Source organism: Parasteatoda tepidariorum, chromosome 10 (genome assembly GCF_982258835.1).
Source record: "Parasteatoda tepidariorum strain Cologne lab strain chromosome 10, Ptep-v5.0, whole genome shotgun sequence".
NCBI lineage: Eukaryota > Metazoa > Arthropoda > Arachnida > Araneae > Theridiidae > Parasteatoda > Parasteatoda tepidariorum.
Window position 1 is genome coordinate 56,326,809 of NC_141764.1, and position 26,078 is coordinate 56,352,886.

General features: G+C 28.6%; 1 protein-coding gene across 1 annotated transcript in view; it reads right to left on the reverse strand.

Annotated features, from left to right (window-relative positions):
• Window positions 1-26,078, reverse strand: part of LOC107448584 (cell adhesion molecule Dscam1) — a 104,815-nt gene that overhangs the window by 48,032 nt on the left and 30,705 nt on the right. Inside the window, exons 5-8 of the mRNA XM_021146874.4 lie at window positions 25,404-25,550; window positions 22,994-23,287; window positions 17,240-17,509; window positions 14,466-14,876 (exon numbers count right to left, since the gene is read on the reverse strand). Of these exons, the coding sequence (XP_021002533.4) occupies window positions 14,466-14,876; window positions 17,240-17,509; window positions 22,994-23,287; window positions 25,404-25,550 (1,122 nt within the window). The remainder of the gene's footprint in view (window positions 1-14,465; window positions 14,877-17,239; window positions 17,510-22,993; window positions 23,288-25,403; window positions 25,551-26,078) is intronic.

The window sequence follows — 26,078 nt, forward strand, 5'->3', positions numbered from 1 at the left end:
CAGTTTTAGCACAATGGAGGAAGGAAGATTTTTATAGCGTTCTTCTAATTTAATAAAACACAATGAGAAATCGTATTTTATTTTTAACGCGTAGTTCGGTTTAAGAATTAAAAATGGTATAATAAGATCTAAAAGAAATGAAGGCATATTTATTTATTATAATACAGCAACTCTAATTTCCCTCAAGCTTCTACATTTAAGGAAAATCCCAAGAGTATTCTGATTATGATTTTAATTAATAACCGTTATTGCCGTAATTTATTCATCAAATAATCTCGAATAATATTTTTAGTCATATTCAAACGTCATTCATTCCTTTCATGAATATGAAATTTTTTATGCATCTGCAATTTTATACATTTATTTCATTTTAAACAAATAAAAATAATTTTTAGACAAAAAATATATTTGAGCATCAATTTTTTTTAAATATTTGTTATAATAAGCGAATGTTTATTTCTTAAGCTACTGTATGGTAGTTCTCATAATTATATTAAGTAAAAAATAGATATAAATGGTATATAATATATATTGCGAAACATACAAAATGTGTGACAGATAAAATAAATTAAATTTAAAAAAAAAGCATTTCGAAACTGTTTTATTCTTTCTAAAAAAGGATTAAATTTGGGATAATAATTAAAATCTCATTTATAATTCTTCGTCTTTAGTAAACACGAAAACTCATCGGAAATTTTAAATTAAAACTTCAACTGTGTCTTAATTCAAATCTGAAACTTAAAAAAAATCTCATAGACAATGGCGTATTCATTCTGAAGTAGATATACATTTTCATATTAATTCATGAATGAAACTTACAAATACATGGATTTAAATAAGTTCAAATCTTAATTCGAATGTTTTAAAAATTACTGCGGAAAATATTGCTTCCTCTGCTTCGTTTAAAATTCAAATTTAACAAACTTAATTTAAATGGTAATTATAATTTTGACTAAAACTTTGCGTTTGTGAAGCTTGATTGAATGAAATTATAATTGAAACCACTTTAGTAACTCTATTAGTAAATTGATATTAAGAAAAGAATAAAAAATATTTAAAGAATAAAAATAAAAATAAAAAATATATAATTTCCAATGGAAAAACGCGCTAAGCTGCTGTGAATCCAAAAGGAATTGAAACAAAAGAAACAAATGAAATATGAAGAAAAAAAAAGGACAAATATGTCCAGAAGTCATAAAAGACTTTTATGACTTCCGGAGCTGGTACCCTCAGAAGACATCAGTTTCGGTTGTCATATTTATCCATTTTTTTAATATTTCATTGTTTCTTTAGTGGTGTGATGTAACTGCTTAATTTATATGCTGGAAAACACGATTGAAAAGACGCTTTTTTTCCACACAATGAAAAAAACTAACAAAGCAAATAAAACTAAACCTTGCCAAAATATCATCCGATATTAGACCAATGAATCAAAAAACAAAAATGGGCACAACCTGTAGATAAATAAGGAAACCAGTCACTTGTCCAGCACAGCAGCAGACCGACACACTGTCAGTCAGAGAAAAACCTATCTTATAGGTTGTATGATCGCCTGTGGCAGTTACATAACTCTTACGTTAGCGTTTAATACCGTTTTTGATGATGCGATGATGCCATTGCAGCGATGGAAGAAGAAAAATGCATCCAAGGCAGAACAAATGGTCCCCGCACCAAACTTACTGTTGGTGCCTTCCTCAGCCAAACAGCAAAAAAAAAAAAAATAATAAATAAATAAACTTACGTGTTTAAAATTTTTACTTGCTTCAAAAATATATACATAAATAAGAAATAACACTCAATATGTTTCAAGCGCTCAGATTTTAGGACTTGACAGACGAGAAAAAGAAGAAACAAAATTTGTTTGAAATATAAAAGACGATAGTTTTGCAACCGATGGAGTATTTACCACATTCCTTGTCAGTGCAACCTTGTCTACATTGGATGAACTAGACGTGCTTTAAAATTTAGAATTATGGAATGTGATAGATATGTTCATTATCAAGAATTCCAAGAATCACGTTGTTGGAACCTTGAGCATAAATTCAATTTCAGCAAATTTTACATTTTTTAAAACTTTTAATGATGGATTTACTCAGTTTAAAAGTAAAAAAAAGAAACTATGACAAAAATTTTTCAAAGTTAACATTTTGTTTAAAAATTATTTTTAAAACCATTACGATAAAAATAATACCCGAAAAAAAATAATACACATTATTAAAAATGTTAATTTAGCATTTTTTTCAATAAATGTAAAATTATTAGTAAAATTGAAAGCTTCATATAGAGAAATTGAAAATAAATCATCAATTATTAAAAATATTCTGCTGTGTACTTCTTATAATAGTACGAATGGTAAAAATAAAATACAAATAGTATATTTCTAATTATATATTTAAAATAATTACATATCAATTAATATAGTATTAAATATTTTATTCATTACTCATTTTTGTTCAAAATAAATTCATATAAAATCATTTCAATACTTCCTCCCAAAAATTACGATTTAAGAAAATCCTATTTCATTTCTCATCTAGGGAAGAAGAATCTGTTAAGAAAGCTTAAATATGGAATTTAACATTTGCTGCTAAGTGGCTTGCTCATTTTACAAAGAGAGTAGTTGTATTAAACTCCCTCAAGTTGAAGTTTGCACGCTAAATTTCTGGTCTATTTTAAGATTCTACTAATTTCAAATGCTTTGAGCTACCCAGTTAATTTCAGTTGCAAAAGAATTTAGAATAGCATGAGCACTTAAGTTTCATAAGTTTTAGAATTAAAGTATAGAGCTGTTACATTTCAAGAAGCATACTAAGTTTATGAAAGCTGTTACTCTCTTGAATTTAAAGAAAATTTTAATTGAACATTTTAGTTGTACCTATGCATTGTTTGGAAGAAAAATTGCCAATTTTACACCAAATTGAAAAATTGTTCAGTTCCGAGTTAGAATATAAATCTAGGGAACAAAATATAGTATTTTAATTTAAAAGAATAATATTAATTCTGTTATGTACTTATTTTATTACTAAATTAAAAATTAATCACAGTCATTTGGACAGAGTTATTTCGAGTTACACTTTGTAAGTGCTTTTAATTATGTCCAACAAATTAAATGTTGGACATAATTATTTGTTGGACATAATTAAATAAAATTTAATTATGTCCAACAAATTAAAAGATATCTGTCTCAAATCATCATAAGTCTCTGTTTTTAATCTGCTTTTGAGCATTTTAACAGTTAGAATGTATTTTTCCGAATTCTGTGAAAATAAAACCTCTTAAAACTAATAGAATTCAATTTTTTTTTTCATGTAGGATCATATACATCAGGATTATATACAGTAGGATCATATACAGTAGGGTTTTTACATCAGTTGTTAAAATGGGTGTTCGATGATTTTTTTTTCCTTTTGGTATATATCTTTTTTCGAAAAAGATATTTCACTTTTTTTCTCAGAAAATGCAGAAGAAAACATTTTTTTTTAAAAAAATGTTTTTTTTTTGCTGCTCTTAGACGCGTTTTCAAATTTTAGAAAATGTAAGAAAATTTCAAAAATTAAAATTATATTTATTTTCTTATCAGAAATGGAAAATAAAAACTTTTAAGCATCACATTAGTTTTGTAGATATGAATAGTGCTAATTTAAATATGTTTTAATGTTAATATATGCTTAAATATGTATGAAAAAAAATAATGAGAGTTAAATTAATATTGAAACCAAATGCATTGTTAGCTCTTGTAAATTCTAATTAAATGTTCTAGCCCAAAATTATTATTCAATTTATCCTTGAAGAAAACGATAATTTTTTTGAAATTGAGGTTTAATATTGTTTCACAGTTCTTTTACTGGTTACAAGTTATGTATATTTTTCAGCTTTGCTGCAGAATATCTCAAAGAAACATTTATATAATGCTTTTAAAAATATCAGTGTTATTATTAAAAAAAAAGCTATTTTCCTATTATTGTTGCTGTTGCAAACCCCATGATCAGTAGGGCTATATCAATTCCCTTGATTTTGTGCACCCTAAAAAATTCAAATAACATCACAGGACTGCCCGTCATATCTTGTCTGGTAGGCCCCAGACAAGCAAGGATGTGGTCAGGAGACGCCTGTTCATTGTACCTCATGGTGCAGAAATCAAAGCACCCACCTGGAACAACCTGGATATTTTAAAGATCTTAAGTGACCACTGAGAAAGCGAGTGAGGGTGCTCTGATCTAGTCGGCAGAAAACAAATTCCAGAGAGCCTCCCTTCCTATCACTCCTATACCGAAGGCATGCTGGTGGGGCACTTCAGGAGTCTTTAGGCCTTATCTTAGCCATGAAAAAGAAAGTATCTTAAAAGTGACAGACCCCCTTTAGTCCTGTAAAACGCCTCATGCTGACGAGGGGGTGTATCTGGGTGGAATGGGCGAAGTATGTTGCGAGTATACTCCTGGTAGGGCCACCCTAGGCTTGAAGGCCATCGCCATCCATATTGCCCATCTGAGGTCTGCAGGCATCGGAACTGAGTCAAGCTTCTATATTTGGTGCTCCGGTCTCTGATCACAAAAGCTGCAAGATTTCCCCATTTACAAAATGAAATTTAACACTACAAAATCTAAGTTTTCATTTTTTACTACCAATAGAAAATTATAGGATTCCGACCTACATCTATTAAACGTTATTTTCTCTTCAAACCTTAACAAAGAAATTTAATTTTAAGCTTTAATGACTGCTTTAAAGCTCTGAGATTATATTATATTAACCAGCATTTGAATCCATTACCTTACATATTTTGCTTAATAAGAATATGCATAACATAATGAGCAATGGACTTAGTATTTTGATAGTAATGAACTTACACAATTTTCTAAATCTAACGAATAGCGATAGCTTGAAGTTTCATTTAAATTATATGACGTCTGCAAAATCAATTTTGTTCTGGGATTACGGGCTGCAATTAAGTAAGTGATAAAATACAGCTCGCTTCTCAGTGTTTTCCTTGACCTTGTAACAATGTTACAGCTAATTGCAACTCTATTACAATAGCCTTTTTAACGAACTAAGAATAACTATTGTATTAAAAGTGTAAACCAAATTAATTTTTGATTAAACTAGCCAATTAAGTTATTTCTTCATTTATATGAGTAAGTTATTTCCATATTACTTGAGTATGCATTTCATCTTAAATATTTATGTTCCTGTTTGATAGAACTAAGATGTAACTTCAACTTATTTTTCCTGTTATTAGCTCTAACTGGTTGCCTTAATCTCGTGATTTCCGTCTTAATGTCCTAAACAACGCTTGTGTTCTCCGGAGATTAGAAGCTTAGCACCGAAATCCAACTTTTTATTTTATTCGCTAAGGTACTTTCATTTGTTTTTAGCTTCCTAGATCCTCTTTTTGACGTAAATTTCTGAAGCAATAACTATTTCTTAGAGCTAAATGTTTCGTATGAAATATACTTAATGATAAAGAATATAATGATTTTTTTTTTTTACCTAGCATAAAAAATATACGTATTTTAATGGCTTCTCTAATGACTGAATTTTGAAAGAGAATGATTTGAATAAATCAAAAGAGAAAAATAAACATATTCAAATCTCTAATTTTATTTACAACGATCATTTATTTCAAGAAGTATTCGTTTTTCTGTCTCAGTATTTATTTTAACTACATTTTGTCTCATACATTCATTATTAAAAGAACAACTGCTCTTGCGTTCATTTTATCTAAACTTTTTTGTCATTAATGCTTTAAGTATTGCATGGTATTTTTAATATTTAAAAATATTTATTTCATTTTTCAAACTTAATTTATTTTGTGCATGTTTATAATAAAGCGTACATCAAAAGTTTGAGATAATTTGAAAAAGTAGAATATTTTAGTTTATTTTTACAATGATTAATATAAACCCAATTCTAGAAGTTTCTAAAACAGTGATATGATTTAATACCTTTGTATATGCTTTTGAAAAGTCTATAAGTTGTAATATAGTTTTTCTTTCAATATTCTAACACTCTCTTTAAAATTAAAACAAGCATTTTTGTTGAAAATAATATTATTAAAAAAAATTTAAAACATCAGTTTTTCTGTCCTTTTGCAAGAATTGCTTATAAAATTTTTAAAAAGACATGAAAAATTTAAGTTAATTTGTCTTATTACTAATATTTTAAATCTTTGAACGTTTTATCTGCTTTCCTTAAAAAAAATTCATACGAAATTCTTGGAACCACCTTTCAAGAAAAAATTTATAAAAAATGAACGGAGACTATTACAACTCGATTCGTATAAGTGATTTCCAGTATTTTAGTTCTAACATTTTTGGACAGAATTAGAGAAAAAAAATTTTTTTTCATAAAACTTTGTCTTAGAATTCAAAAGTCTTACAAAAAATGTGTTTTATTTTTTATTGAATAAATGTTTTCATTTTTATGAATTCGACACCAACTGCAAATCTTAATCTGAGTCATATATATATATATATATATATATATATATATATATATATATATATATATATATATATATATATATATATATATATATATATATATATATATATATATATATATATATATATATATATATATATATATATATATATATATATATATATATATATATATATATATATATATATATATATATATATATATATATATACATATATATATACCTAATTTTTATATTAACATAACTTTTTAATTAACATAACGTAAATTTTTATGTTAACATAACTGAATTTTTACTTTCATATGTGTTGGGTTTAAATTTCTCAAATTTTAAAAATTCATTTCAAGCTCTTAAATCTAAACAAAATAAACACATGGTTTCTGAAAACTTTAGAAATGACTATTCAAAACATGAACCATACACGTTGATCATTCAGCTTTGCTAATATAAAAAATAAGTAAAACGCTCTTGAATATCATGAAAATAAATTTCTTTTTTGATTAAATAGAGCTGTAAACTAGTTGCAAAATGCATTTTAAATTATATTTTAAATAATCTTTTCTCAATAAAAATCATTTTCATTTGAAATCTATAACAATGATTAATGTTAAACCAATGAGAGAAAACATGATTCCTCAAATATATTGCAGTACGGAGTAAAAAGTTTGGACAAGATTACCGTACTTGCAAAGACATTTCTAGTAACATCATAATTTTAATAATTAAACTGAAAAATACGGTATTTAAACAATCCATTTGGTAATTTTTTCTCTTTATTGTGGTAACGGTTTACCAAAAATTCTGTTTGTTTTTTTTCAAATTCCAGTTTTTATTACCACATATATAGTAAAAATAAAAATCTAAAAGTAAATTTAAATGCAAAAAGGGTTTTATTGCCATGTTCTAAAGCAGGGGTCTCCAAACTTTCCCGCCTTAGGGCCATACTGATTACTCCAGTAAGTTCCGAGGGCCAAAACCATATTATCATTGTTGCCGGTGGTAAAAAGTGAAATAGTCCACTGATGAAAAAAAAAGTCCGAAAAAAAACGCAACGTTTAAAAAAGGCTGCAAATCGGACTAAAGTCCGCAAAGCGGCTACACTGCATATTATTAAATTTCCTGTCATTATCTGTAATTTCTAGATTAGTCGTACAGTACGAGCCATGAGGAGTAACGTGACACGACATCTGGTGGACACAAGCGGAAATAGGTAGTACCTTCTATCCCTAACAGATGGCGCTAATAGCACGTACAGAATAATCTCGTTGGTTCGAGAAAGTTCTGGTGTCTTCCACTCACTTCTAGATGGCAGTAATTGGAATATATAAGAAGGCTAGTGGCACAACCACAAGTCAGTTCCTATGACATTGTTGTGAAATAAAATAGTGCGTACCTCCTTAAAACGTGTTTGTGCGTGCTTAAGTTTAAGACATCTTTGTAACAGTATTTTGATTTGAATTGTTGCTTTTGTGTGTGATTTAGTAGTATGGAAAAGAAGCGAAAAATTGATAGTGAATGCAAAAAATTCAAAGATCAGTGGAACATTCAGTATTTCGTAATTGAGTCCAGTAACAAGGCGCTATGTTTGATTTGCAATGAAAGCATAGCCGTTCTCAAAGAATCTAACATTAAACGTCATTATGAAACAAAACATTTTTAAAATTACTCAAAATATACATGAAGTTTGCGGACAGAAAAATTCGAAGCTGTGAAGCGCGGATTGAAATCGCAGCAATCTTCATTTACAAAACTCAAAACTGAACAAGAGGCTGCAACTCGTGCCAGCTTTCGCGTGGCTCTTGAAATTGCAAAACGTGGAAAACCATTCACCGATGGAGAAATGATCAAAGAATGCATAATTGCAGTAGCCGAAGAAATGTGCCCTGAAAAGGTAAATTTATCAAAAACTGTCAGTATGTCAGCAAACACAGTTGCTCGAAGGGTAGAAAACATCGTTGAAAATATATCCTCTCAACTGTTCGACAAAAATGGACATGTTGAGGGGTTTTTTTTGGCCTTGGAGGAGTCAACGGATGTGTCAGATACTGCTCAGGTGTTGATTTATATTCGAGGAGTAGGTAAAAGCTATTAAGTGCATGAAGAACTTCTTGATATGTATAGTATTCATGGCACAACTACTGGTACAGATATTTTTAAAGGAGTTGAAATGGCTATTAATCAAAAGAACCTTCGATGGAAAAACTTGAAATGTATTACAACTGATGGAGGCAAAAACATGAGTGGGAAAGATAAAGGAGTGGTCGCTCTTGTGTCAAAGTCTGTTGAAAATGACGGTGGTTCAAAACCATTAGTCTTACATTGTATCATTCATCAACAGTCTTTGTGCGGAAAATGTTTGGATATGTCTGAAGTTCTGAAACCAGTCATATCAACTGTTAATTTAATCAGATCTTTTGGGCTGAATCACCGACAATTTATTGCAGAGATTGGAGAAAATGACTTACCTTATCATACTGCCGTACGTTGACTTAGTTGTGGGAAAGTCCTTTAGCGCTTTTTTGAACTTCGAGCATTGATCGAAATTTTTTTGAATGAAAAGCATCGCCCTCTTGCTGAATTACAAAACAACGCATGGCTGTGGAAGTTAGCATTCTATGTTGATTTGACAAAACATGTGAACGAACTGAATTTGAGATTGCAAGGAGAAAACCAGCATCTTCCTGATTTATACACTAATATCAAATCATTCCGGAAGAAATTGATACTGTTTCAATCACAACTACGAAGTAAATGTTTTTCACATTTTAAAACATGTGAAATATTCAGCCACACCACTGAGACTGAGTTTCCTATCGATTTTGCAATCGAAACTTTGAGTGCTTTGAAAATAAATTTTGATACTCGTTTCTCGGACTTTGATGCCATTGCGAATCAAATTAAGATTTTTCAGAATCCTTTTAATACTGACGTTGAAACCCTAGCCCCGGAACTTCAAATGGAAATGATTGATCTACAGTGCAGTGATATAATTAAGAACAAATATCAAAACTCACCTTTGTTGGAATTTTATAAGAGTCTTCTACTGACACAATTTGATAATTTGCATAAATTTGCTCGTGGGCTGTTTTCTGTTTTTGGTACTACTTATTTGTGTGAGAAGACCTTCTCCAAAATGAAGTACACAAAAAATGTTTACAGATCTAAATTAACTGATGAGCATCTTAAATCTCTTTTAATAATTGATACAAGTAAAATTAGTCCACAACTACAAACTATTGTCAGTGGAAAATCTCAATTACATAAATCTCATTAGTATTTCATATGTCATTATGCTTGTTATAAGTTATGTTTTTATTTAAAATGTATAAAATGTTAGTTGGATTCATTTCAATAATTTGTTAGTTATTATATACTGAAGTTAAATTTTCTGCATATTATACATGTCTCTACTCATTACAATTCTGTGTTTCTTAATCCAACTTATCACAAAAACAATAACAATAAGCCTACAACAATGTTATGAGTAGTTAGCCCATGACCATATCAATGTAGATGCCATATTAATAATTATTCAACGTAAAATTAGAACACTTCAGTAAACTAAATTTAGTTTGCTATAAAAAATATGTACTCTAAAAAGAGTTTTCAAGTATGCTAGCTCTCCGCGGGCCGCACAAAATCTGTCCGCGGGTCGGATGTGGCCCTCGGACCGTAGTTTGGATACCCCTGCTCTAAAGTATCACGCTAACGTTATCAAACTCTTATTCAGAACTATCGTTAATTTTACAATTTATGTGGTAGATTTAACATTTTGATTTCTGTGACTTTTACCAAATGGAATAGAAATAATCCGTTTTCGGTTCTACGGTTTATTTAAAATTGTAACTTATTCATTATTTTGCTAGGAATAAGGTACATTTAATTGTTTTCATTTCCGAATATATTTCTCAATTATAACAAGGGGATGAAGGATATGAATGGTGGGTTTAAATGCTTAGTCAAATCGTTTATATGTGATGCTAGACTTAGATAAATCAAACTACAGTGACTGTTTTATCACTTTTCATGAGTTGGTAGCACTTAAATATTTATTCAAGTATACCAAAGCTTTTATTTGTAAATGAAAAAACTTTATAAATAAAAAATCACTTAATTGTAAAAAATCAGATTTAAAAACGTGGCTGAGCTACTAATGTTTAACTCTGTAACTTTGTAATTTTGAAATCAATCCAGAAGACAAGAGAAAGTTTGAATCAAGAATTAGAAGAAATATACCTTTGTGGTGGACTTTTTAAAGAAACCTAACCCACATTTGCGTGACATGTAGAGGAAAAACTACGAAAAACAAGAGAAAGTTTGAATCAAGAATTAGAAGAAATATACCTTTGTGGTGGACTTTTTAAAGAAACCTAACCCACATTTGCGTGACATGTAGAGGAAAAACTACGAAAACATCCCACGGTTTGATTTAAAACGTAAAAAAAAAAAGAAACAACAACTTGAATCTGCATTATGTTTCCATCTAACACCAAAATTCAAAATGTTTAAATAAAAAAAAACAATTACCTGAAATAGTAAACATCACAAATTGAGAAAAAAAGGTATGGTCTAAACAACCAGAATATGGTGAAAAATATGGTTTTACCGAAGCATCTGAAAAAGTAATCATTTTTGCCAAAGTACTTTGGAAATGCTTTGGTTAAAATCAGCAAAAAAAGGTGGTTTTATTACCTTGCTGTTTGATATTAAATTTGGTAATTTTATCTTGGTACCTCAGAGCAAGTCACAGAAACCATTTATTTAGTTAAATTAACTTTTCAGATTTGGATTTTAGTAAATGCGTGCTGATAAAAACTATATTTTTGAGCACAAGAATTTCCGATAAGTCGTTTCCACTTGAATGAAAAATATGCGAATAAATGGTCTAAATACCGTATATTTTAGTTTTGATACCCTAATTGTTTTGTTGTTTTTCATTGAAACATTATATTATGGAAGTAATTAATTTTACAAATTTGTTATCTCGAAGTAGTTTCGGCACCTACATTACTGTTACCTAAATGTAGTATTCTGCTTCTTTATGTTTTTACATTTATTATAATATAAGACAGAAATATTTTCTCTCAATTACAAGTTATGGGAACATTGTAAGCCTGCATTTACTTTATTATTTTATATTTTAAGTTAATATAGAAAAAACTGTTACATAACTTACACTCTAGTCTAATTTACAAGCTAAACCATTAAGACGAAATTGTTTCTTGTTAAATTACATAGTGAAAAAAAATTTATAATGGTGGATAACAGAGTTTACAGTTAAAATTTGCAGAGAAGAGTTACATGTCGAGAAGAGTGATCATAAAATCATATAAGCAGCTTCTCTTGTGTGTAGTACGTATATATATATATATACAGTGGTGGCCAAAAGTGTGGACACTTTTTGAAAGTTTCATGTTTTTCAACTTTGTGTGCTTGCAGAATATATTAATTTTCACTTAAATACAAAAGTTTATATATCAAATTGAAGGTAATTTAATGTGAAATTTAATAACAAAAACAGAATTAAAATATTTGTATTAAAAAACAAGTTATGCCTATTTTAGTAGAACAAACAAACGTAAATCGTTTTGAATAAAGACGTGTTTTGTAATAAAAGTGTACTAGCCAATCACAAACACTGTTCTTAGGACCAATCAAATGTCTGTAACTATAGTTTAGGTTATTTGGATGGCAAAAGAGTTATTGTTGTGGAAATATTTTGCGGAATGATGCATACTAGTACAATTAAATAGAGTATTGCTGTTTTTTAATTTTAAAGTCCTTCCTCTTAATTAAACTTATTTTAAGCAATGTCATCAACCAGAAGAACTAATTGGACATCTACAAAAAGAAGAAGAATTGTCATATTGAGAGAAAATGGCCTCTCTTATGCAGAAATTCCAAGACAAGCTAATGGTTCAGTGACTTGTTCTGGTGAAAGAAAGTTCTGTTTACGTTATGAAAAAACGAAATCAGTGGAAAATGAAGTCAAATCAGGCCGAAAAAAATGCACAAGTGCTACCGCCGATAGAAAAATTAAACGGCTATGCCTTCAAGATAGAAAAACTTCATCAGATGCCATTAGATGTGAAATGAATGCATCGGGTATTGCAGTAAGTTCAAGAATAATAAGAAGAGGGATATCAGGATTTGGACTACAAGCTAGAATTCCAAGGAAAAAACCATATTTAAATCAAAAGCAAAGTGAAAAACGAGTTAAGTGGGCAAAAGAACACATTAAATGGTCAGAAAGACAATGGAAGCAAGTAATCTGGAGCGATGAGAGTAAAATATAGGTCTTTGGTAGTGATGATAGAAAATACGTGAGACGTAGAGTAGGTGAAGCACTTCATCCTGATTGCATTGAAGCAACTACAAAAAAACCAACAAATGTTATGATTTGAGCATGTATGTCTGCAGATGGTGTGGGCCGAATTCAAGTGATTCTTGGCATCCTGAATGCCCAAAAATACATCGAAACTGTCCTGAAGCCGAAATTGATACCCTAAATCCGGGATCTCTTCCCCAACAACGCACCATTTATTTTTCAGCAAGATTCAGCTCCATGCCACACAGCAAAAGTATGCAAAGCATGGTTTCAAAATAATAAACAGATATATTACCATGGCCAAGAAACAGTCCTGATCTCAAGCAAATTGAAAATTTGTGGCGACGTTTGAAAATTCTTGCACAAAAGAAACGTCCATCCAATAAAAGACTACTTATTGAAGCTATAATTGATTCTTGGCACCATGTGATTACGAAAGATGAACTTAAAACACTCGTTCACTCGATGAAAAGAAGCTGGGAAGCTGCCTTAAAAAATAAGGGTTATCCTACTAAGTATTGATTGTGTAAGTATCACTTTAAAAACATGCAAATCTAAGATAGATCTTACTATTAGTTGCATTACTTTTTTTGCAATACAGATATTGTATAACTGTATTTATTATTAAATTCTACATTAAATTACCTTCAATTTGATATATAAACTTTTGTATTTAAGTGAAAATTAATATATTCTACAAGTACACAAAGTTGAAAAATGTGAAACTTTCAGAAATTGCCCACACTTTTGGCCACCACTGTATATATATATATATATATATATATATATATATATATATATATATATATATATATATATATATATATATATATACGACATTTTTTTTTATAAATGTAATTTTTATCACTTCGGTTTTCTCCATGCATTTATGCATAGTAAAATTCATATTTAGAAATGTGTATAATTATTGTCTTATTAATTCACTCAGTTCCAAATATTAGCATCATGACTTATAATATCCATGTTCTTGCAATAATATGTTTTCTAAGATAATTATTGATCAACTTTAAATAATTTAAATAACTTATCTTAACCAAACTATATAAATTTTAAAATTTAGAAATGTTTTTTTTAAATTTATGTTTTCATAAAAATAAAAATAAATAAATTAAAATATGTAAGATTTTTTAACTATGTAGAAGACTCAAGGAATTTTATATACCATTAATTCAATACAAAAGCTGAACCTAGGGACCCACGCTGTACATTTTTATAATAGAAAGCAAAGCATAAGCAAACTTAGCACAATTATTCGACTCACTGAGTATGATTTAAATCATATTTATTTTTATATTTACCTTTTTTATGAAAATAAATGCAGTGCAACTTAAAGGAAGTGCTCTTTATTGTTTATGAAAATGGAAATAAGTGAAGTTTTGAAAACGTTGTTTTTGTTAAAATATTTTCGGTGTAATCCCAATTTGACGAAACTTAAACAAGTCAGGCCATTATTCAACAAATGCATAATTATCTAGAGTAAATGAAATCGAACGGTAAAGTTTAAATTTAGGATATGGCTATTTACTAAAACCCTCATTTCTGTTAAATTATACAACAAGCAATGTTTAACGTCCTAGATTAAGCAGAAATCAATATATCTCAGCGGTTAACTTATGTATATTTCACAAACATATGTGTTTCATTCTGAGAGAATAAAATGGTTGCAAGTTAGCTTACCCTTTTTCCAGGAAATACTATCAAATGGATATCCTCCGAAAGGGCAAAGGATAGAAAATTTTTCTCCGGATAAAGCACTCAAATTATGAAGTGACCGAATGAAGAGATTTCCAAAAACATTCAATCTTCTCGAATGAATTACACTTCCAGCATCGTTAAATGCTTCGCATGTGTATAAACCACTATCCGTTATATCCACAGCTGTGATATTGACGTAGCTGAATACTTCACCCTGGTTATTTAAATAAGTACTGACGAAAACTCCAGGTCTAGTCGATACAGGCCATTGGTTATCCATGGACCATTTAAACTGTGGCTCAGGATTTCCTGTTGCAACGCACATCAAAGACACGAAAACTCCTGGTCGAACGATTTTCTCAGGAAAGGTGAACTTCAGTTTAGGAGTAATATCTGGAAAACATATTTACATGAATATCTGATAAAAATTTACTAACTAAAACTGATTCGTAGTAGTATGATAGCGAATTGTTGTTATTCTAGTTTTGTTAACAATAATTTTTGGGGAGATTTTATAATTATTGATAAAACGAGATAATGACGCGTGTGATTCTTAGTTGTTTGTTATGCGATTGTTATTTAAAATAAATAATTAATAAATTATTAAAAACACGTGACATAAAAAGTGTAATTTAAATTAACATCTTTATAGAGGCCTCTTGGTGAAAATTCACTATTTGGCAACACACTTTTCTGGCAATTACTGCAGATTTTGAGACTATACTAACTGAAGGGAATTTAGATGAACTATGTATCTTATCAAGCAGCGTATCTCTCAATAGCATTTAAGTAATTAGGTCCTTGCAGATGATAGTCACGATAGAGTCAGTCACACTATACAACAAAAATCGCAGATTATTTTAAAGCTCCATTTTCAGCGTGTCCCTTCACACATGGAGCTTTGAGGTAACGAGATGTTGGAAAAACTTACAAACTGGAGCTTCTGGCATCTAATTCATTCTTCTACTTTTCTTTTCGATCAAAATTATTCTCTATGAAAAAAGCGCAACTTGAGACTATGCGAATGATGCTCACTGCTTTTCGGGTATAAAGTTATCACTGGTATTTGAATATAAGGCCGAGTTCGACTCATAACTTTGTTTGTGACCTTGTTTGTTCTTCTTGTGACCTTGCTTGCAGACTAAATAACCTTGCTTGTGACCTAAGCTCTTAGAGAGCACCTTCATGGCTAGCTGGAAGCCTCGTTAAAAGCCTCTCTTTTATAGATAGTATTAAAATATTCGCTATCTGCAAAAATTCCACTATCAAGATGTTTTTTCTAAACACATTCTGGAATTTTGGACATCACATAAGAGGGAATTTATTCAAATCCTATCCTTGTCATTGACTTCCTTCGAGTTAACAGTTTTTTTTAAACCTGATCTGACTTCATCAGACTTTGGAGATTCGAGACAACAACACAGCAAACACAAATACACTATCATAGGTTTAAAATAAAAATAAAAAAAATTATTACTTATATTGGGTTTTAAAAATTAGTTAAGATAATATGGGTTTAAAATTTTAATGTTTAAATAGAAATAAGAGACAGTGAAGATCAAATACATACTATGACTTTTTACAGACCAAATGCATACTGTATCTGTTTACATGGTTGCATAATCAATGAGAGTTGAGAAGTATACATGGTTATCCAACATATACGTTTTAGACTTTAGAAAATTCTAGAATACCTTTTTTGCGGTTAATACAAAAGAGTAAAATTTAAACTTTAGATAACTCATATAGTGTACTTGACATTTATTAAATAAATATCTCGGCATCAAAATCTGCAGACTGTATTTTCTAATTGAGCACTTGCTGATGGGTGGGAGACACTAATATTATTTATTTGTATTCCTTAAAGATATTTAATATTAAGATATTTACATTATTGAGCATGCCTTTTAGTAATGTTCTGCAGGCAAACGAATAGTGGATACTGAAGATCAGTAGTTATTGCTCTGCTTATCATTACCAAGTTGCAAGGATGAGCACCACTGGAAGCATCATTCACATTTTAATTTCCGAATAAGGAATAAAAAACCAAATAACTTGAAAATTTCAAAAATGATTTGCTAAAGTATAAATACAATAAAATGAGGAAAAAAAATGAATGAACAAAATTTTTAAGAGTATTTTAATGATTTTCCATATTTTGAAGATTTGCAAGGGTACTTTTACTACGTGTAACGAAAAAGATTCTTAAAGAAAGTTACAACTATTGTTTTAGAATCTATGGTATAAAAAAATTAAGGAATAAAACACCTAAATTGCTCAAAATTTGACATTTATAACTGTTTGTGCATTCATGTCAAACGACTCAGGCTTTTTGAAATTTGCTGCTACTGCATGTGATAATTAGTACTACATATATGTTTAGGATTCATTATTACACATTCTCTACACCTGAACTTGGCGCAAAATTTATTATTTATTGAGTTCGTTATAAATATATTGGTTATAGATTTCATCTTCCTCGTAAAAAGTATAACAGTTTTTATACCTCTATTTACTACATTAATTGCGAAAAAAAAGGCTAACAATTTGAAGACTTAAGTATGAGTAATTTTTTATTAACTTCATATTGAATTCTATAAATTTTATTTAAAAGAAAAGAAATATCCGTTGCATTATATTATTTTCCTGAAAGTCTCCGATAAAAATAATGCATGTTTTTATTCTTTTTTTTTTGAAAAATAATTTTTAGGTGTGAGTAAAGTACAAAGACTAGTTGAATTTAAAAGAGTGCTCACCTCCAATAACTAACTGAGCACTTGCTTGACTTTCGATATTATTCCTTATAGCAAAACATTGATACATTCCTGAATCTTGTTTCATAACTTTCATTATATGCAATACTGTTGGCATAGATGTTGATATTCGTGAAGATGCCGATAATGATTTCATATCTTTCATCCACTTTATCGAGTCCGCAGACCCTCCAGCAACAGAGCAGTTAAATGTGGCTTCGTTTCCAATATCTACTCGTAAAAGTTTTGGAATAATATTTAGGGCAAGATCTTCTGGAAAAAAGCAGAATATGGATTATATGTTAAAACATATTGGCTAAAATCTACTAAAAATTATGAATTGAGAAATAAAAATTGGATGAAAAGTTTAAAATAATTGCAAATACAATTGAAAGATTATTAGAAGACAGGATACTTAATTTTTTGTATTTCTGCTGCATGATTTGTGTAGTACAGGAGGAAATACATTCTAACTCATACGTTATTTTTTAGTTTTTAAAAATGCAAATTTGATAATATTTCGAGAATGTATTTAATTATAAGCAAATATTTTTATCGAAATTTCTGTTTCATTTACTGTGAACTATTACATGCAATTATTTTTATAATAAAGAGGAGCAAATGGTATAAGTACTAGATATATGAACTTGTTTTTGGCTTTAGCTCCAAAAAATGATCACTATAAGTACATAATAGACCGGTAAAAGTTACAGTGTTGATAAAAACTTCATACATATACCTTTTAAACGACTTTAACCGAAAAAGGAAAACCGAATATTTATTTCATTAGGTGAATCAAAAATGATTTTTTAAAAATTATGAAATTGTAATTTTTATTTGATTAATCTTAATTATAAAAAATTCTTAATTCTTTTAACTTTATTTAAAGTATTAATTCTCAGTGAACCAATTTCTTAATATTGTATTTCACATTCATGTTAATTTATTCATAAGACAAGCAAATTGATAGATGTTGGAGGAAATGGAGGAAATTTAAAAGGAATCGTAAAGATTCAACGCAGTAAATTACAAAGCAAAATGGCATGCATAAAATATAGTAGTGAATTGAAAAGAAGAAAGCAAAAAAAAAAAAAAATAGAAATCTAAACAGGATTCAAAATCTTGTTCAGATTGCGATTCTTGCTTAGATTCAAATTTATTTGTTTAGACCCAAATTTTAAAATCGTTTTTAGATTTGTATTCAGAGTTTCAATTTTCTTTCAATTTTATTCTACAAAATGTTTAAAGAAATTAAACTAATAACTTATAAGAAAGTGAAACATACATGTAGCTCAGTATTTAATTTTTTGTTGAATAACTGATAAGTTTACCAACCTAATATGCTTTTGGATTGTCGTAATTTGATCATAGCTTTTGGCATTGTTCTTTAATATATCTGTTACTATATCGCAATAATTACATGTTATTTAATTTTTATTCAAATATTTAATATGGTTTACACCTTGTTTAATATGGTTTACAACTTCTTTTATTTTAGTAACTTTTTTTCTAATTTAATCTAAAAAAGTATATATATAATTGTCATTCTTAAACGATTTAAAGTGACTTATTGAAAATCAATCAAATGTGTCCCATTTTCTTCCACATCAATTGCTCTTAAGAGGTTTGAAAAGTATGGCACTCTGCCTGATTACCCTGACGCAGATTTTCCCAAAGCTTAATGATCTTTTCGTTGAAGTGAAACGGAGTGAAAGGTTTGAAGTGAATTCTTCATTTTACGAACAGACTCGGATTATAAAATATAGGTCACAAGAGAGAAATTTCATTAAGAGTCCGTGTCTAAGGTACTAAATATTTTATACGAATTGAACATAATAAATTTTAATGCTCCTCACAATGAACATTCAGAATGATGTTGAAGACTAAGTTATAACAATAAAAAAAAATTACATTTCCAGTTAAATTTACTTAATTTTTCACTTTATTTTCAATTTGGACTCCAGTTAAAGAAAATTTTATTTGTATCAAACTTTTTAAAAGGTATCTTTTGATCCAAAGCATTTACTTATGAGTTACAATGTTAGAGATGCACCCAAGATTTTGATGACATGCAAGACTAAAATATATATATATATATATATATATATATATATATATATATATATATATATATATATATATATATATATATATATATATATATATATATATATATATATATATATTTGTTATTTCTCATCTTTATTTTTCCATTTTTTTGTTAGTAGTTTTGCGCTTTCAATTTCGAATTACCTTTGTTTCTTCTAACTGGTAAATCTAGAAATTGGGCTCGTGTTCCTAAGTGCTTGTAATATGTCGACTGCTATTTCCAATTCATATTTTTTGACGAGAATGTAAGTTTTATTTAAAAATATCTCAAATAACATCCAGTAAAATTGCTCTAAAACCATCCAGTGCTGCTCAATTCTTAAGTTAAATGCCTTATAGAAATCGTAAAAATCTTTTTAACTTTCATGAAGCGTTCCAAGATCAATTTTTTTTTATTTCTGTTATAATTGCCTACTGAAGTGAACTGCACGCGTTTTGCCAATTTATAGTCAAATCATGTAAACGTGCATAGCTTTTCTTTCCGGCACAGCTAGTTAAAATATGGCAAAATGTATGAATCTTTAAAATAATATAGAATACTTTTGAGGAAAAAAATACTTCATTAAGCGAAGTGCATATACATATAAAACTAAGCTTCACAAAATCATTTTGTTAAATTTTCATATGGCCTTACAGTACATAAACAAATGTTTAATCGTTTTCAATTTTTTTTAATAATACTTTTGCATGATTGTTTTTGCTAAATGAAATGTACAATAACTAGTTTTAAATTTTAGATAAAAATATTCATCTTCATTCTACTTCAGAATATATAAAACAACGCTTTTGAAAACGCATATATGCACTTATTCCTTTAAGTCTCTTAGTAGTTGTGCCAGTCTAAACACGGTTACGAAATATATTCAGAAGTTTAGCCTCCCGAAAGAAATATCTGCCTACGTTATTGAATATAAATTCATGCATATTATAATGCCTGAAAATAAAGGCAAACCTAGCCTTCACCTCCCCAATATAGGAGGGATATTCACTCTTAAACTAGACGGGACACGATGTTTTGATAACAAGACAGCTTATGAATAAGTTATAGCTCAAATGCAAAAATGCCCATATGTCATTTCCATTCTTTATAAAAAGTGTGAAAGATGTTTTCCATTTTTTAGATTGCATGATCTAAAATGTTGTAAGATATTTGTTTGGATAAACAAAATTCAAAAAAGTTGTATATATTCATTAGATTTCTTTTTATACAAAAAAAATATTGAAATTGCATGAAGATGCATAATTTAATATATTATAATATACATTTTATGCGCGAGCATTTTAGGCGCAAACACAGAAAAGGGGCAGTCGTCTATTCTTAAATTTTTGAAAGTGAAATTCAACTTTCCTGAAGGGATTTAGTCCAAAAATAAGTTGCATGTTCTTTTTTAACTACGTTTAATTATATTTTAACTATCTTATATTAAATTGGAGCCTAACTGTACTCTGAAAAATATAAGTTTGGGTACATTTCTTATCTTTCAGACGTCAGTGACTGTTTGATTTTATTTCCTTCGCCTTACTGACCAATCAATGTGTTCTAACTGAGTTAATTTTCGTCTCTCTGTTTCTTTCAACTTTTTCCTTCTGCGTTAGTGTATTCATTAAGTTGTTTCATTATAACGCTGAAAAACGTCTATATGAGATATTTGTCCATTTTTGAGTTGCATTCAATTTACCTTTTATTATAATTCTAGAGTAACACATTCACAAAATATTCATAACTGCGTTACTTTATTCATTAATATGTTTCACTCTAATGCTGAAACACATGTGTCAGTTGTGTGATATTTGTCAATTTCTGCTTATTATTAAATTTGAATTTTTTATACTTCTAAAGTAACATATTTTATTCTGCTTATTTTATTTTATTCACAAAACAAGAGTATTTTAGTCTCCAGCAGTCCATTTTATATTTTGAAAGAGTTATACTGGGGTTGAATAAGTGTTAACTCATTTTTTTACTCTACCATTTCTTGCATGAATAATAATTTTCATTGCAAAATTCAATATTTAAAGCAATAACCTTTCTACCAGAGAATACCATCAAAGTACATATGAAAGCAATTAAAGTGCACATCACCTTAAACTGTAAACTTTACACTAGTTTTATCCATCCTATTATGTAGTTAAATACAACAAATTAAGGTTTATAATATATTTTTATATACTATTAATCTACTTAGGCTAGCTTTTGATAAAATTAGTAAGAAATAAAAATGCTTCAAAATTTAGAAAAAAAACATTCTACATTAGACAATCACATGACAAGTGAAATAAAATTACATACCGTCTTCAATTGTTACTTTCATACAATTTCTACCCATCCTATTATAATATTAGATATTTAAAATAATAAAATTTCATACTTAAAAAGAAACATTTAGCGACTGATAATCATAAGAATTAAATAAAATTACCAAACGTCTCCCTTTTTACTAACACGCTAGTTTTAGCTATCCTAATTTATTGTTAAATATAACAAATTAAGGACTATAAAAATGTTAGGATTCTAAAAAGTTTTATATAGAGTGCGCAAAGAAAAAAATATCACCTTTAATAACTTTCCATCTACTGATCAGATCTTCAAGTTCTTGGACTCAATATTAATAACTCAAGGAGGTGGCTTCAAATATGCTATTTAATTACGCAGACGATATTTTTTATTGTAAGTTACGATTTAAGATGAAGTAATGAACCATTTAGACGATATAAGTAACGAAGTAAGACACAAAAACGTACTATCTGCGAATAAACATACCAAAATATGGGAAATAAGGACCCAAAAGTTTGGTCCGAAGTGCGCTCCAAAGTTTGTACCCCTTCATGTTAATTTTAATTTTTGTGCATTCTGCCATAGCTCAAGAGAAAAATTAAACGCGATTTAAAAACTTTTTACACGAAATTATAATTATCAACTATGCAAAAAATAACATTTAATGAATATTTATTATTTCTTTATTATTTTATTTAATATTAGAAGACGAAGAAAATTAATTGTAAGTATTAAAGTTTCTTACAACATTTTAAAGAATTTAATTTTATGTGGCAAAGAAAATTGAATGAAATATGTCAAATAGTTACTGAGAAATCAAAATTTTAAAATACGGCAATTTTTAAAATACGGACTTCTCAGCCACTATTCGACCGATTTCACTCAAACTTTGTATTCCGTCATGTAAAATTATATTCTTTTAAATGATGTAAAATATATCCCTTAAAATTCAAAAGGTTTTCAACCATTACTAAATAAAATAATAAAAAATACCATATATTTACTTAAATTTAATTTTCGCATGGAATTATCTTTGAATAAATATAACAAATTTAAGTTTAGAAATTTTATGAACTCCGAATCACCTGTGATTGGCGAAATTAAATTATCTAATATTTAAAAAAAACCGCTCTACAACAGCTAATCATAATGAGAGTTTTAAAAAAAGTACACATTGCCATTTGTTAATTCCACACTAGGTTTGTCCCGATCTATTATATTATCAAATATTAAAAAAAAATAATATTCATAAGATGTTACTTATGCTTGAAGAAAATAAATAAATTAAAAAATAATTTTGATTTAACTTTTTTAAATTCAAAACTTTTTACCTTCTATTCTAAAAATATTTCGATTATTCAAGTTTTTCTTACCTTCAATTGTTAGTTCCAAATCAATTTTATCTTCTCCCATGGTATTACTGACAAAGCAAGAATACTTTCCTCCATGGGAATACTTGATATTTTCAAATATTAGAATTCCATTCTCTTGTCGAATAGAAGAGTCCAAACTGAATAAACTTAGTGGAATGTTGGAATATTTCTGCCATCTGTAAGATGGAACGGGAGAGCCCTGAGCTACACATGCAAGAGTAACTCTTTCACCACTACGAGCTGTAATTTGCGTGGAACTTTTCATTATTTTAGGAGCCTCATTATGGCGTGGTTCTGTAATGGAAACAAAATTTTCCAACATAAACTTTTCAATATTTTTGAAAGAACATGAAAGCTTTTATACTTAATTCTGTTGTGCAAGTTTTACGGAATTATGACTTGTTTAAACAGAGCAAAAAGTAAGCGAATGAATAAAATATCTACTTTTCGAAAAAAGAATGGTCGAAACCACCACAATATAGTAAATTTTAACGTGTTTCAGATTCTATTGGAACACTAAAAATAATCGGTAACTTTTAGAGTAGTGATTTGGTAATGATTTTGACAAAATTATAAGCACAGTATGGTCTTACGATCTAAAATAAAATGAGGTTAAAATTCGCACTTTAAACGTGATGCCTTAGATCATGGCAAAATAATTTATTTATTCGGTAAAATTTACCTTTCAGTTAGTATTTTTTTCCTACATGAGTGTTAATAAGAACTATAATTTTGAAACTTCAGAATTTAATTTAAATCATTATTATATGAACGGAATAATTACACAATCAGTGGTTTAAATACCGCATAGCTTGCTTTTAACACAAATAATTTTTTTATTTTTTTTTTACTGGAAACGACATTACTCTTAGTACTCAAATTTCAATTTTTTTTTCACTGAGTAGTAAGAAACAGTACAGAGTTTTAAGAGAAATACAACAAAACATTGTTAAAAAAACGTATAATTTTGCCTAAGTATTCTAAATTTCTCATACATCACTGTTGCATTTTCGTGATTGACATACAATTCAGTATATTGTAAATGCGTTGGAAACAATCCAAGTAGAATTTAATAAGATGTCAATTTGTTAAAAATATAAAACTGATGAGCAAAACTAATCGATGAGATTTGTATTGATGATAGCAGAAAGTATTTAATGACTTAAGAAATGGAGGCATCTTATTCTCCAGCCATCCACTGTTCATCATCAAACTCATTCTAAAGTCATATTAATTTGCACAGATGTTTTTTTCCGGCCGTCACTGATCAGATTTTTGGCCAGGAGGCTTACATTTCTGATTTTTCAATTTAAAATTTTAAATATAATTTGCAATAAATCATTTCTATTGAACTATCTGGACGTATTTTTTCTTCATAACTCTATATATTAAGCTTTCAACGCTGCCGCATCAAACTTCGGAGGACCGTAAGGAACCACCACAACTATCCCTCAATCCATGAAGATGGAATAAAAAGCCACTTCGGCCTCAGGCACCCCGACCAACCGACATGTCTAGGACTAGACATCAAAATTAGTACACCTTTTTAGCATAAATTCTATTATTATACGTCTCCATATCGATGTATTAATACACAACTTTTTACTTTTTTTAATTTTTTTGAGGCATTTAACCAAACTTATTGTAAAAATGCAAATATCTGCCTTACTTTTCTCAACATCAAAATACATCATTTTCCTATCCTGAATGGGGACTAAAATTGTCTACCTCGCCCAAGAAAATGCAAAATTCATTACGCAGTAGATTCAGTTTAAATACTACTACTAACTATAAAAAATTGAATAAAATTATGCGTGGAATGTATTAGATCATTGAAAATGAAATAGTTGTCTATGTACAGACGAATCTCACGAAAGTAAAATTGTAAAAATGAACCATAAATCTTCTTAGAATTAAATGCTTATATTATGTCTTATTTTGACTTCAAAACGATTCAATCTCATTTATGACTTTAAAACTATTCAAGCCATTATTTCAAAACCATTCGTATGTTTTGAGAAATAATTTCTCATCATAAAAGATCATAATACGTTATGTTTATTTTATTCGAACATAAAGTCAACAAAGGCATATTAATTTTTATTCTTACGGAGAATTCTATCAGTGCAATGACTGCTTTAACGGAAAAAAAAAATATTTTTCTGTATTTGGCATTTATTATTGAATATTTGTATACTATTTTAATTAAATGCGTCTGTTGATTTTTTTACTATGCAATATTTGCGTACCTCATCTTAATATTATAGCGGAAGTTATATAATAAAAATCACTTATTTTTATCATAAATTTTAAGAAAGTACAACCTTGCCAGAATTATTATTAGAGCTCTTCTTAAATTGATATGTTCATTGAACTTTTAAATGCATTTCCTTGCTATGAAATTGCTTACCAGTAACAATAATTCTTGCAAAATTTATGCTGCTGTGTTTTTCTTTCGTTACAGAGTTTTCCATGTGGCATCGAAAGCTGTGTCTGCTGTCCTGCAAACCTGCATCCTTGATGTATAAATCGCCATCATGAAGCATTCCGTATTTTCCTGAAAGTTTAAAAACAAATAATTAAAATACATTATATTGCAATATGAGCAATATAAATTATAATATATTTGTGATAATGATATTTGTCATAATGATATTGTAATGATGATATTTGATAATGATAATGATATTTGATAATAATAATGATATGTGATAATGATATTTGTGATAATGTATTTGTGACAATGTAAATGATAATGATAATATATTTCGTCTAAAATATATTTTACTTAATTATTGTCATCTACTAGAACGGTCACTCATCAGATTGTCAGTGTCAGTGGTTTTAAGGTTCAGTGAATCCAGTAAGAGTAGTTGTACGAGTAATTTACCGGAAACAATCAGTACTTTACTAAAAGAATTCAAAATTTATTTTATAAAGCCATAGTGACTCAAGGGATAGAGCGTCCGCTTTCAAAATAGTTGACCCAGGATAGAGTCCCCTTGTCATCATGGTTACAGTAAGCTAGCCATCAGGCTAACCTTGGGAGGTTTTAGCTGTTTTCCTATACATGCAACGCAAATAC